The following is a 13,559-nucleotide window of genomic DNA, read 5'->3' as shown; positions in this document are numbered from 1 at the left end:
CACGGTTTTGAATGTTGGCCTTGGCTGTCACATTTATTGAGGCATCTGATTGGTCAGTTTATGATTTGAATAACTTGAACTATAGAAAAAAAAGAGGATTATTAAGAAGATGTTTACATTGATGTCACACCTACTGCACCCCCCAGGGAGCGATCACCTGATGGGGGGGGGGCACTGATGAATCTGGATGGTGCAGATGTGACCTAAAGACTGATATGCACTTTACCAGGTCAGATGTTAGTAGCTGCTCAGATTGAACCTGTTTTGGTTGTAATTTGAAAGTGAAACGGTGTGAAAAAAACAGAAAGACCCCCCTCCCCCCCTTTCCTATTTAAATGAAGGTTTCAAACGATGGACCAAATATATAGACATGGATGAAATCAGAAAATGATGTAAAATAAGGATTGAGAGAGGAGCCGTCGTGTCAGCAGTCAGAGCAGAAAAGGAAAAGGAGGAGCTTCTATTGGTCACAGATGAGCTTCCACTGGTTTTCACAGCACAGGGCTGCAGCAACATCATCGCCTGTCTGAACTCTCACTGCTTCAAACCATTTCAGTAGTTTGACCGAATATTAAAGACCCAAAAACGCTTTGGTTTAGGTTTTTTGTGGAAAACATGCCAGCTTTCCTTTCCCTCCCGCGGTTGGAAAGAGCTTGTTCTGGTTTGCTGCTGGGATTATCTAATGGAGTTCATGTTGAGGTGATGAAGAGCAGGCGTGCGTCCCTCTGAGAGGAAGAACAGGAAATGGATCTCTGCGGGGACAAAATGACAAATCCAATCGATAAAATAACAAAATGGACTGAAAATCAGCGTTGACATGGAGAAAATGTCGTCATCTGCTTTAAGGACTTTTCACATTTCTAATGATACACGATGACGTCCCAGATGGGCTTTTTTAATGCCTAAATCATCACTGATTACTTTGGTTTCTGGCTGATTTAGATGATTTTCAATCAAATCTAGTTTTTCTTTTGGTTCAAATCTGTATTTTGTCTTTCTCTTGACAAAGTTCGCTCGTTTCTTTGCTGCAGGTCGCCCGTGATGGCTGGCGGGCTGTTTGCCGTGGACAGGAAGTGGTTCTGGGAGCTGGGGGGTTACGACACGGGTCTGGAGATCTGGGGAGGCGAACAGTACGAGATCTCCTTCAAGGTGAGCTGGATCTGCAGCAGAACCCAAAGTGGGTCCGCCTCATGTTTGCATTTAGCCACAGTTGTGTTTGCTGTGTTTAGGTTTAAGTCATTTTTCTATGAAGCAGACTTTTTGATACGTGTTGTCCAGAACTTCCTTTTTAGGCGGACATTATAACTTTTTAATGGACACCCTGCAGCCAATCAGAAGCCAGTATTCACCTCGACTATAGAGTCATAAAGTTTAGTTGCTTCTTAAATTGGGTTTTCTTCTCTTCTTAGATGATAATAATTCTTCTTGAACGGGTTCTTCTTCAGGACTTTTCTCAGAGAGGAAGCTGCAGCATGTGATGTAGATGAAACACAGTGTGATGTCATCTGAGTCCATTTGGACGTTTAGCTTCTTTTAAAGCAGCTGCTCCGTAATTAGTTTTCTTTGTTGGGCTGTAAAGCTGAACGACTTGTTGAGCGGCAGAATGGAGCCAAACAATCTGTTGCACGGATGAGTCTCGGCATGAATCAAACCCGGAGATCCATATTGGATTAGGTTTTGTCTGGTGGCTCAGCATGAACGAGCGTGGAGCGGCACGCCGCTCCCCTCACACGCTCAGACTCTGGACAGACGCAGCGGCCCATCACCGTAATTGAATTCTGGCTTGAATGAGTAAGGACTTTACTCGTCTCACTCAATTAAGCACAGAGGCCGCTGCTGGCTGGCGGGATTCTATTGGACATATTTCTGCGGCGCAGGGCGGGTTTTTTCTCTTTTGGATTTCTTCGGCGTTTGTTCAGGAAGAGAAAGAAGATCAGATCTCCTGTCAAACCTGCTTTAGGATGGTTTCTGTACAAAACGATTTTTTTCGCTGTTTCAGGCTGAACGTGAGCGCTGAGGGGGACGGGGGCGGTAAATCCTCACCCCCCCTCTATGTTTAAGGGGGGGAGGGGTTGGTTCAGTACATTCAAAGATGTTTCACAAGTCCCACAGGGGAAAGGTTTAAATCATCATTCAAATGAACGGAGGGGGAAGAAGTCAGCCTCTCAAAATAAAAGCATGGAGTCAGCACTTTTGTATGTTTGTGTTTTTCACCTGTTTCATAGCAGCACATCTGTGTGAGGTGTGTGCAGACAGGTGTGTGCAGACAGGTGTGTGCAGACAGGTGTGTGCAGACAGTTGTGTGCAGACAGGTGTGCGCAGACAGGTGTGCGCAGACAGGTGTGCGCAGACAGGTGTGCGCAGACAGGTGTGCGCAGACAGGTGTGCGCAGACAGGTGTGCGCAGACAGGTGTGCGCAGACAGGTGTGCGCAGACAGGTGTGCGCAGACAGGTGTGCGCAGACAGGTGTGCGCAGACAGGTGTGCGCAGACAGGTGTGCGCAGACAGGTGTGCGCATTTAGGTGTGTGCATTTAGGTGTGTGCAGACATATAAAGTAGGACCTAAAACAACGTAAAATCATTGCAACCAGAATGCCTTTAAAGCTTTCAGCTATAAAACTATTAACATTTACTTTTCTGTAGTTTGGTTGAAAATGATTCATAAAAACTGCAGAAAAGCTGAGAACAAAGGTGATCAGCACGACTTTGGATTTAAGGCCTCCAATAAACAGAAATGGGGGGGGGGGGGGGGGCGGGGTGATGGCGGGAACTCCACCACGATCCCTCAGTTTGTTTGTGAACGGCGCCAAGGCAGAAAAAGATCCGCTTTGAGGGGACGTGGATTGGATCCTGCGGCGTGCTGCGGCGGTTTCTCTCCCTCCGCTTGTTGGACCAAAGCGATCAGACGTAGAATCTAATCTGAATTGAAGCTCTTCATCTTCTTACAGCCTGGCGTCGTTGTTATTAAGCTTCAGCCGCTCAGAGCAGAGATGAAGGGAATGAAGGGATTAGATCCGCGGCTCCGCTCCGACGTCCAAATCTGGAGGTGATTTGCAAAAAGATTGGAGAAAAATGACACCAGAATTAGCCGTTGGAGTCATCCAGACAGATGATCTACTTGGGTAATGCGATGGGGCCTTTGCCAACATCCACCAGGGTTTGTCAGTTATCCTCTATCAGGCTACGGCCTCTCAGAAAAGGACATGGAAAGAAAGAAAATAGACGTTAAGTACAAAAGAGGAACATTGTAAGTATTGAAATATAGAACAGAAAGACCTAAACAGACACTGTGGATGAGTCCAGTTGTCGTAGGTTCGAGTTCCAAAATGAGTGGTTTTCACTCAGAAATGTTTTGTCCTGTTTGAGGAGATCTTTGGTGGACTTTAGATCCACAATTCTGCATTCGGTTTAGTTTGGTGGGATGGAATTGAAGAGGCCGAAAAATCCAAACGAGGAAAAAGACAAACGTGACGAAGAGCAGCTGGAATGATGTTCTAGTCCCGTTTGGTTGCAATCCCAAAGGGTTCCCAGCTAAAAAAACACGAAACGGCGTCTAGAGCCCAGCCAGGGACAGGAAGTAGAAAGGACCCGGATGTTGTATGGCTTAGGACCCGCAACAATAAGGGCGGGGGAACGGAAACGCTTCCCTCTAAGTGCACTCGCTCTTCAGCGTAGAAGTTCTTTGATGGTCACCGCTGACCCCCTGCACTCCTCCCTCTGCAGGTGTGGATGTGCGGCGGTCGAATGGAGGACATCCCCTGCTCGCGGGTCGGACACATCTACAGGAAGTACGTCCCCTACAAGGTCCCGGGGGGGGTCAGCCTGGCCCGGGTAAGTGTTGCTTCATCGTCTCGGTGTTTTCTCAGGAGCTTCTGAGAAAGACTTAGGCAGCTGGAAGAAAACCGCCAGCCTGCGCCGGGGTGTCAGCGGCTCACACCTCGCAGCTCTGAACGGGTCAGAGTCCTCTGGAGTCACTGTTGACCGAAAATTAGCTGAGGCCGGAGCGCCGAGCTTTGACACAGAAGCAGAGGAGTTAAGATGTGCTGATTCATTATGCATGACCGCAGAATCTAACCTCTTGGCTCCAGACGTCGCCCGTCTGTGTGACCTTTAACCCTCAGCGAGGCGGTGCTGAACACTGATCCAAAGTGATTCAATTCAGGTCATTCACTGAAGGAGCAGCGGCGTCTGAGGACGACTTTCATGGTCGTCAATCGCAGAAGCTTTAGGAGAAGAAGACGTTTTTTTGTCTTCAGAATTGTCTCAAAGTCAATTTTCCGTTTTTTCTCTCTGTTTACCCACAGAGCTACCAGATGAGCTCTGACTCTGCAACGTCTGTCTTTAACTGTTTGGCTTTCAGATCAAACCGACAGCAGCCTGAAGAGTTCAAGAGTTTCTTGTTGTTTTATTAGGAACCCCGTTTCTGAAACTTCTCACAGTTACCATGGCAACAGGCGGAACTGAATCATCCGTCTTCCTGATACATTTGTGGAGATTTGTGAAATTTATGAACATTCAGACTCAGACTTACTTTTTTTTAAAGTTGGACAAAGTTTTATAACAAAATGACCCTTTTAATGTTAAATTTCTCTATAATACTCTTAAAATAGTTTTTTATTTTAACCAAAGGATTTTGACTGAATGATGCAGATCAGTTCAACGTGGCAGACAGACAATCGTGTCTTGGAAGAAACAACCAAACTGAGGCGTTTCTACAGTAAACTCACTGCAATTTGTGGCTTTGACAGTTTTAAAAGAATAAAACCAAAGAAAGCAGCAAAGGTTCTCTGATGGTCTAGAAAACATCAGAAAGGAACTCTATTTCCCAGAATCCTCAGGGCAGCTCGCCTCTGCCCAGCGCTGTCATCATGTGAAGAATCTTCGTGTGAATTGAAACATTTTCTGCCGCTTTTAATCAAAGTTTTTAGAATCTGTGACGTCGCAGCAGAAAGGATTAGTGGTTTGCTGCTGGAAGTGTCTCTACTGTCTTTTCCTTCATGCATTTGTTTTTCTAAACATCTGGAGAGAATTACTGAATCTGGAGTCTCATTTATTTTATAATCCTTACCTGCAAAGCTTCTACCATATGTCCCGGAAACCCTGGGGGGGGCAGATTATCAGACATTCAGTCTGTGAAAAAGTACATTTATTTTCAGGAACATTTCATGACAAATCTATGGCCAAATGCTTTTTAATAACAAACTGTGTAAAAAAACGTGCTCCGTTTCCTAATCGTTGATCCACACCAGCTTCATCCGGGTGGGGGGAGTCCGTCCCCGCTGTCAGGATGAGGACAGACTCAGTTTTATTTAAATAGCCCAATATTACAACACAGTCGTCTCTGTGGACTTCACTTATTGTACAAAACATAAAATCAGTATTAAAAAATGAAATGGCTGAATGTTAAACTACCAGACTAAGCCAAACTGGGCATTCCTGCCTTTAGACCAGTGCTTCTCAAATAGTGGGGGGGCGCGCCCCACAGAAAACTGCTGCACTTTATGAGATCATGAATAAATAATCCATCATTTAGAACGAAAACAGCACAAAGTTTTTACCTATTTCTTCAGACTAAAAACGTTAAGTACATTGGTGCTGCTGTGTTCATGTTTCAGATCAATTTACATTTGATATTAATTATTGATTGGATTATTTTTCCCTGCATTAAATGGTTCAGTTTGTCAAAATGTTTCTAGTTTAAATAAGGACTGACAGATTTAATTATTTCAGGCACTTTAAGCTTCTTTTCTGTTTTAGACTGAAACATTTTCTATTTCCTAGCCCATCAGGATACAGAACCCAGTATGACTGTGGGGCAGCGGTAGGGCGGTCAACCTCTGATCGGAAGATTGCCGGTTCGATTCCCGCCTTGACCACAAATATGTTGCAGTGTCCTTGGGCAAGACACTGAACCCCGCCTTCCCTCTGGTGGACGGTTGGCGCCAGTGCAGCGGAGCCGCCGGCACGCGTGTGAACAGGACTGAGACTGAAGAACGCTTAGGGCCTTTGAAGAAACGCTTTACAAGTATTTACCATCTACCAATGCGCCGGAAAGATGTTTTAGAAAGGGAAACAGCAAAAAGTAAAACGTGTTACAATGAGGGACATGAAGAGACTGAAGGACGTGAGAAAGTCGACATCCACCGAGGACGTTTGCATCCATCGACCAGCCGATTCCTTCAAAAACTGAGCGAGTGAACCCAGAAGAACTGATGCTGCCTCCAAGGCAAAGAGTGGAAACGCCAAATAAGGATTATTGATTGATCTCTTTTGTGAATTTTCTGCATTTTGTTGATTAATGAAAACAAATTAGTACAGTTTATGTGTTTACAGCATCAGCCTAAAACGTTAGCACAGTTCTGTAGTCATATGTATCTGAAAACATGTCAAAGTTCGTATCTGTGATTCAAGAAAAACATTTTCTGCTAGAGAAAAAATCAAACTAAGACCCTCATTTACGGTAAAGAATTGGGCTCAAACAGGAAGTTTTTTAAAGATTTGGTGAAATTTAGCAAAAGCAAGAACAGAATTAACAAATATTGAATTAAAATAGAAAAATATCACCATTTAATTAAACCTTGTAGATAATCTTGACGTTGACATTTGCTAATCACTCTTAACTTTGTCATATTATTTACATTTGTTGAGTTTTTAGTCTGTTTATTATTGTTTATTAGATTCAGGCTTCTGACTCTTTTCACAACACATGAAACCATGAGAGACCTAATTAGACTCCACAGCATCTTTAGACCAAAACAAACAAAGAAGAAGCATTTTGTCGACTACAAATCCGCTCTGTCAGCGTCACATAATTATTTACGGCGTCTCGACAAACATGTCCTGCCTTTCCAAGGCTGAGAAAACCATGAGGGGTCCTGCAGGACGTGTCCCTTCACTGAGGGGCTTTGATCATGGAGTCACGTCAGATCATCCGTCTGATGTCCGTGACGTCTGGAAATGCTGCTAACAAGTCAGAAAATTCATGTTTTCAATAAAAGATATCACGTGTAGCGTTATCTCACATTTTCTCAAGTCTACCTGCAGAGCGCCAAACACCTGACGGACACATCTGTTCAGTAGAGACGGCTCTGGTCTTTGCCTCCTAAAGGACCGGCGGCGTAGCTCCAAAAGCACCAGAAGTGATGTTTGGTTTCACCAGAGCTCTTTTAGCCTGATAGGTTCATCTTCATGACCACAGAGGATGGATCACAGCTGAGTCCCATCAAACCCTGAACCCAAAGCCCCCACCACATCCAGAGGTGAATGAAACGTGTTTTTCCAGAACCTGAAGCGTGTGGCGGAGGTGTGGATGGACGAGTACGCTGAGTACGTCTACCAGCGCCGACCCGAGTACCGGCACCTGTCTGCGGGAGACGTGGCTGCGCAGAAGGAGCTGCGCAGCACGCTCAACTGCAAGAGCTTCAAGTGGTTCATGAAGGAGGTGGCCTGGGATCTGCCCAAGCACTACCCACCAGTGGAGCCCCCTGCTGCCGCCTGGGGAGAGGTACACCCCCCCACATTGACTGAAAACAGGAGAAGCTGAAGAACGTCTCAACGTTCTCGCATGCCTTCCAGGTCCGGAGCGCCGCCAGCGGTTTGTGTTTGGAGAGCAAGCACTTTGTGTCCGGGACTCCCATCCGCCTGGAGAGCTGCGTGAAGGGGCGGGCCGACGTCAGCTGGGGCCACGGGCAGGTGAGCCGAACGCAGATGAGTCCTTTTCCGTTCCTCAGAGCGTTCTTCATGCTCCTGCTGTCTTCAGAACCAGGAAGAGGACAAACAGACGGCAAACAGAATTCTGTCTTTGCTCTGCCGCTTCTGAAAGGAAATCAGATCAAAGTGATGCAAATGTCCTTCCAAGTTAAGGGAAGGTTAAAGTTCTCTATCTAAAGGATTTACATTTATTGCTGTATAACTCAAGAACAGTTGATCTTTAGATTATCCGTCTCATTGCTTGTTCAACTTTTTGAAGTTCTTGAAACATCGAATGATCTTCAGGTGTGAAGCAACCTGATCAAATCTCAAAATGTCCAAATCCATTTCAGTATTTGACCAAAGCTGAGGTTTTAGTGAAAGTCCAGATGAAGCGTGACTCATATTCAGGTCGTCTCAACGCCCTCTGGGCGAGATGCTCCCCAAAGGAAAGAAGGTCTGAGGTTTCCTTTCTAAGATCCTAAACTGGGGGTCATCTGTCTGTGGGAAAAGATGCTGCAATCCCACAAATTCATTGTGGAGATTTTCTTTTCCAGAAATTGGTGAGTTTGGTGTATTTTTATCAAAAAAGGAGCTGAGAGACCATGAAAACAATTGAAACTGTTCAAATTCTGAATTTCTATCCATTAAATGATAAATCTTTTCTCAAAGATGCTCAGTAAAAGCTGCTGGAAACTGAAGCTGGATTTGTTTTTGGTAGATTGATTCTTTTTAGTCATCTCGTCTCCTAACTAACTATTGGTGGTTAAAGAGAGTTTTAAACAGTAAAAGTAACTTTTATCAGTTCAACTTTTTAAAGAACAAACAGTAAATATCAGCATCTCCTGCTCTAAAGATGTTTGGGTCCTGCAGGTGTTCACGTTCGGCTGGCGGGAGGACATCCGGGTGGGCGACCCCATGCACACCAAGAAGGTCTGCTTTGATGCCGTCTCCCACCACAGCCCCGTCACGCTGTACGACTGTCACGGCATGAGGGGCAACCAGCTGTGGCGCTACAGGAAGGTACGGCGCAGCAGCAGACCCGCTCTTCTGTTCTGGAACGGTCCATGAGCCTCACCAAGCCTGTCAGAGTCCAACTTTAACCAGGGATGCTGGAAAAGCTCTGGTCCCGCAGAAGAACGGCGCTGAAGCTCTGCTGTCATGACAAACCGTGTCGGATGTTCACACTCCTGCAGCTTAAAGCCCAGAGGTTTCCTTTTAAGGAATAAATGCCTCAAAATAAACAAAACATTAAACAAATCTCATTATGCGACTACAGCCAGTAAAAAGCATTGAAAACAACCACATACATTTGGAATATTATTTATTATGATATTTGTTATTTCACTGATAAAAAAATCAGATTATTTGAAGACAAAATTCCTGAAAAACAGTCCGTCACCCTGTCATGCAGATTATGGTCTTCAGTTCCATCCAGACGTCCTTTTCTGTTCCATCAAGACCAGTGCTGAGAGTCTGTCCAGTTGTGTTTCTGTAGGTTTGAATCCGCTTTAGAGCTGGACAGACGCAGTGGACACAGGGACGGTCAGCGCCAAACACACAAATCTGTACGTCTGCTTCATGATTCACTCAGATGTTTCTGATGAAGGACGTCGAGGAGATCAGTGGGAGATTTTCCATTACAGTCGGTCTGTTTTAACTGAGACAGATCACAAAGCCCCCCCTTGGATCTGTGTCAAACTGGACAAGGCTGCATGTGACTTCCTGAAACTTCTGTCCAATCAGAAGCTCTGAAGACTGTGATGCTGCCTAAGCTGCTAGAAGGCCCAGCTGACACCAACTCACAATCTGATTGGTTGAAAGAAATGAATGACTGACATTGATTTTGCATTACGGGACCTTCAGAACTGGTGGAGTCTGTTTGCATTCACACTGGCACTGAACCGCGTCACAGTTCACTTGCAGAAGAACAGAACTCCCCTGTTCCCTGCAGACTGGATGTGCTGAGTCACAGCTGCCAAACAAAGCCAGAAACTGGTGACTCAGACTTACCAGAGGTCACAGGTCAAGACTGTCCCCACCACTTCAGTTCCCAAACAGCCATGTTCAGTTATTCAATTAAGCTGAACTGTGAACCACAAAGCAGACGTCTGTTGATCCAGGTGAACTCACCTGTCGAGTGTCTGCGTCTGTCAACCCTCTCTGAGCCTGAGGGTGTCCAACGACCAGGACGCTCCAAAAGCAGAACATCGTCTGCGTAGCTGCAGAAATGACGCCTTTCTGAAGGATTTTACACACAAACAGCAAGTCGGAATAAAATGAACATTTAGAATAGAATGTACCAAATGTAAACATTCAATCCTGTCAGTAAAACATCATTTTGACTTACTAACTGCAAAATGTTTCTATCTTATATGTGTGTTCCAATGTAGCTGATTATAATCCAGTTCAATCCGGATTATTCTAATATTTGTTGCTTCATAACATCTTTAATGTTCTCCTAAACTGTTGCTGGAAGGTGTTCTTCCTCTAAAACCTTCCTCTGTCCTTCTTGTCCCCCCCAGGACAAAAGCCTCTATCACCCCGTCAGCAACAGCTGCGTGGACAGCAACGCCAGCGAGCGCCGCGTCTTCATGAACGTGTGTAACCCCGCCTCCGCCAGCCAGCAGTGGCTGTTTGAGAAAACCAACGCCACCGTTCTGGAGCTCTTCAACCACGGCGTCAACTGAAGGCCCCCCCCCCAGTCGCTGTTGCCCTGTTTGACTCAAGTGTGGGAGGGGCTTGTGCTTCTTTTGTCCCACCTCCTCTCTTTCTACCCCCCTGAGGCTCCATGTGCCTGCATGACTGTCCCCCCCCCGCCCACTCACTCCCCCCGTATGTCTGCAGCTCTGCCTGGGTGGGGGCGTGGCTAGTGATCTGCTCCCAAACTCACATGGCAGGCGAGTTAAGGCCCGCCTCTCCGTCTCTGGACCCCCCCAGCATTTATCAGAGATGTTCTGAGTGCAGTCCACTCACACTGTACTTCCTGTGCCCTCCCCCCAGCTGCAAACCCACACAGGAAGTGGGTTTGCTGCAGCTTCCTGTCCCTCAAAGACTGCACCTCGGTGGCGGCCAATCCCCCCCCACGCCACTGGACCGTTGGCAGGCAGGCCGTCACCTGATTGGCTGGCAGGCAGGCCGTCACCTGATTGGCAGGCAGGCAGGCCGTCACCCTCTCTTCAGCTACGGTAGCTCTTGAGGTCCAAAGTGGGGGCTTAAATTGCACAAAGCACTTACAGAACGACCAACTTGAATGCAATCTCAGTGCCTTGTCGGACGACGACTCCACGGCGGCAGAAACGCCGCAGCGGGAACCGGTAGTGTCCGGACGCCTCGGAGCACTTCCGGGTTCCTGAAAATAAAGCTGGATTGTCCTGTGGTGCAGGACCCTGAACGCATCGCCGTGATTTCTCTGCAGTAAACGCACTTGACGTGAACGGAGCTCTGAGACTCCTCCTCAACGCCTCTCCTGCCTTTAAAAGTAAACCCCGCCCACCCATCTCCATGGAGACAAGGCGATGCTTTCATTTTTATTCCACTCCTTTAGTACTTCAGTGGGAGACAGAAGTAATGTTCTTAGCAGATCACCTGATGCGTTCTTTCTGTCTTCGTTGAACTTTTTCGTTTTGGGGCTGTTTTATAAATAAAGTTTGTGTTTAATAAATTCTTCCTAATTTAAAATTTAGAGAATAAAAATGCACAGATTCTCTTAAATGTTTTTTCTGTTCTTTTTGGTTGGATGTTTTGATGCACTTTAAACTTTCCACGCCTGTAATTTGTGTTGAAACAGAAAATCCATCCATCCAGGAACTCCTGATGTCCCAATCAAGATTCCATATCAATCAATAATTCTCTCTAAAATCTGTGTTTTTATTGTGGCAGCAGTTGAAAATGCAACTTATCAAACACTCGTTATCGTTATAATCCACAGAATTCCTCTTTTTTTAGTATAGAAATGTGTTTTAAAGCTGTCAAAACATTTTAGACGATTATTACAGCAACAAATCCTGGATGGATTTCATTTCAGGGCCAGATCCTCATCAATACGTTAATCACTGTCCGTGTTTTTTGATTCTCTTTCAGTTTTTTCGGGTCTGTTGAATCGATAAAGCATCAAAGAAAGGAGGCGGAGTTTAATCAGCTGTTTGTATCTTTATTCAAAATATTTTTTTTATCATTGGGGATGTTCTTCATAGGCATGTAATGGTTCTAACCAAACCCTTCCTTTACTTTGCCCCGCCCATTTATCCATTGATGGAATGTTGTTGATGTGGGTGGAGCAAACCGGCTCACCGTTGACTCATTTTGTGTTCCTGATAGAACTCCAGGCGATGTCAGAATTATCTGTTCAGCAGATATTTGTCTGGTTTGCAGCCAGCTGGGGGGTCAAACCTCAGCGGGGGGGTCAAACCTCAGCGGGGGGGTCAAACCTCAGCGGGGGGGTCAAACCTCAGCTGGGGGTCAAACCTCAGCTGGGGGTCAAACCTCAGCGGGGGGGTCAAACCTCAGCTGGGGGTCAAACCTCAGCTGGAGCCGGTTTCAGACATTTGGAGTCAATATTTCAGCTGGAAAAACCACAAAAACCGAGCTGTCGATGAGTTCAGTTGCTTTACTCTCCATGACAAAGAAAGGCCGTTTTCAGTGGAACTTCTTTGCTGATGACACCGTGCTGTTTGGTCCAAACTGAACCGTTCCGACCCAAACTGCTTTTTTATTGCTGTTCAGTAAAATGCTGTTTCTTTTCAGAGCCACTGTTGACTGACAGCCTCAGAGATGCAGTTTGTAGACTGAGTGACATAAGCTGTGGTTGATGCTGCCCGCCTTGTTTCCTCTGTCAAATAATCCTCCATGAATCTTCCCACCGTCTCCTCGTGCAACACTCACCTCGACTCTTTCTTTCAACGTCAATGTTCAAAAATTGACCTTTTATTTTCTCCTAACGTTGACAAAAATCTCTAAGTTTTTTGTGGACGGGTTAAGAAAAGCCTAATTCTATACATACTTTTTCATGTCAGCCTGTTGTATTTTACTGAATGCGACGGTTTCTGCTTCTTTCTGTTTTTGTTCGATCCGTCTTTTAGGATTTCGGTTCATGACTTCCTGTCAGCATCATCCCAAAGTGATTGTCCTGATGTCTAAATGCTGCCATGTTGGGTTTTTGGTTTCATGCTTTTAGAGTCCCATTTGTTTCAGAGGGAGTAGAAATCTATTTTTCTGGAGCGCCTCCGCCTGTTCGCCCGTCGCCGGATGCTGTGCGGCGCCTCAGACATTACATTTTGTATTTGGAGATCCAGTATTTTTTTCTACTGACACTGAAGCTGTAAAAGTGTATTTAGATATTTAACAAACTGTACAAAAAAATTGGAAATGTAAAATATTTTTGCTGACATTGTAAAATAAAAAGTTTCTATATTTCAGGAAAGAATTCTCTTGCTGAGGATTTTGATTGATTTTTTTTTTGTTTTAGTGGTTAAGATAAATCAAACAATCATAAATGGATTAAAATTCAAGACATTTGTCAAATAGTGATTTTGTTCCAGATTAACGTTTTTATTTTGTCCCCTTTCATTCTGTTCGTCTCAGATTTCCGAGTTTACGTCACAAGAAAAGCCGGAGAAGAACATCACTTACATCAAATACAAACATTCATTGTGGTCAGAGCTCTCATGAGAGTTGGAAGAAAGTTTCTATCTGAAGAAACTTCCAAACTTAAGCTAAAAAACATCAAACATCAGCGAGCTTTCTGAGCCATCATCCTTCTGTCAGGAGGACATGTTCTCTGTGACCCCCCCTCAGCAGATGGGAGGGCAGCAGGTGGATGAAGCTGCAGCTCATTCCACCATGATTACTCCTCCTGAATAACGCTCAGG

At 45.4% G+C, this 13,559-nt stretch overlaps 1 protein-coding gene across 1 annotated transcript in view; it reads left to right on the top strand.

Moving 5' to 3' along the window:
- Positions 1-13,114, top strand: part of LOC101171188 (polypeptide N-acetylgalactosaminyltransferase 10) — an 82,402-nt gene extending 69,288 nt beyond the window's left edge. The window contains exons 7-12 of the mRNA XM_023962178.2: positions 1,032-1,149; positions 3,724-3,831; positions 7,283-7,504; positions 7,576-7,692; positions 8,563-8,712; positions 10,215-13,114. Of these exons, the coding sequence (XP_023817946.1) occupies positions 1,032-1,149; positions 3,724-3,831; positions 7,283-7,504; positions 7,576-7,692; positions 8,563-8,712; positions 10,215-10,379 (880 nt within the window). The 3' untranslated portion in view covers positions 10,380-13,114. The remainder of the gene's footprint in view (positions 1-1,031; positions 1,150-3,723; positions 3,832-7,282; positions 7,505-7,575; positions 7,693-8,562; positions 8,713-10,214) is intronic.
- The last annotated feature ends 445 nt before the right edge of the window (positions 13,115-13,559 follow it).

Source organism: Oryzias latipes, chromosome 14 (genome assembly GCF_053564925.1).
Source record: "Oryzias latipes strain Hd-rR chromosome 14, Olatipes_Hd-rR_3.1".
NCBI classification, from domain to species: Eukaryota; Metazoa; Chordata; class Actinopteri; order Beloniformes; family Adrianichthyidae; genus Oryzias; species Oryzias latipes.
This window is presented reverse-complemented; position numbering and strand designations above follow the sequence as displayed.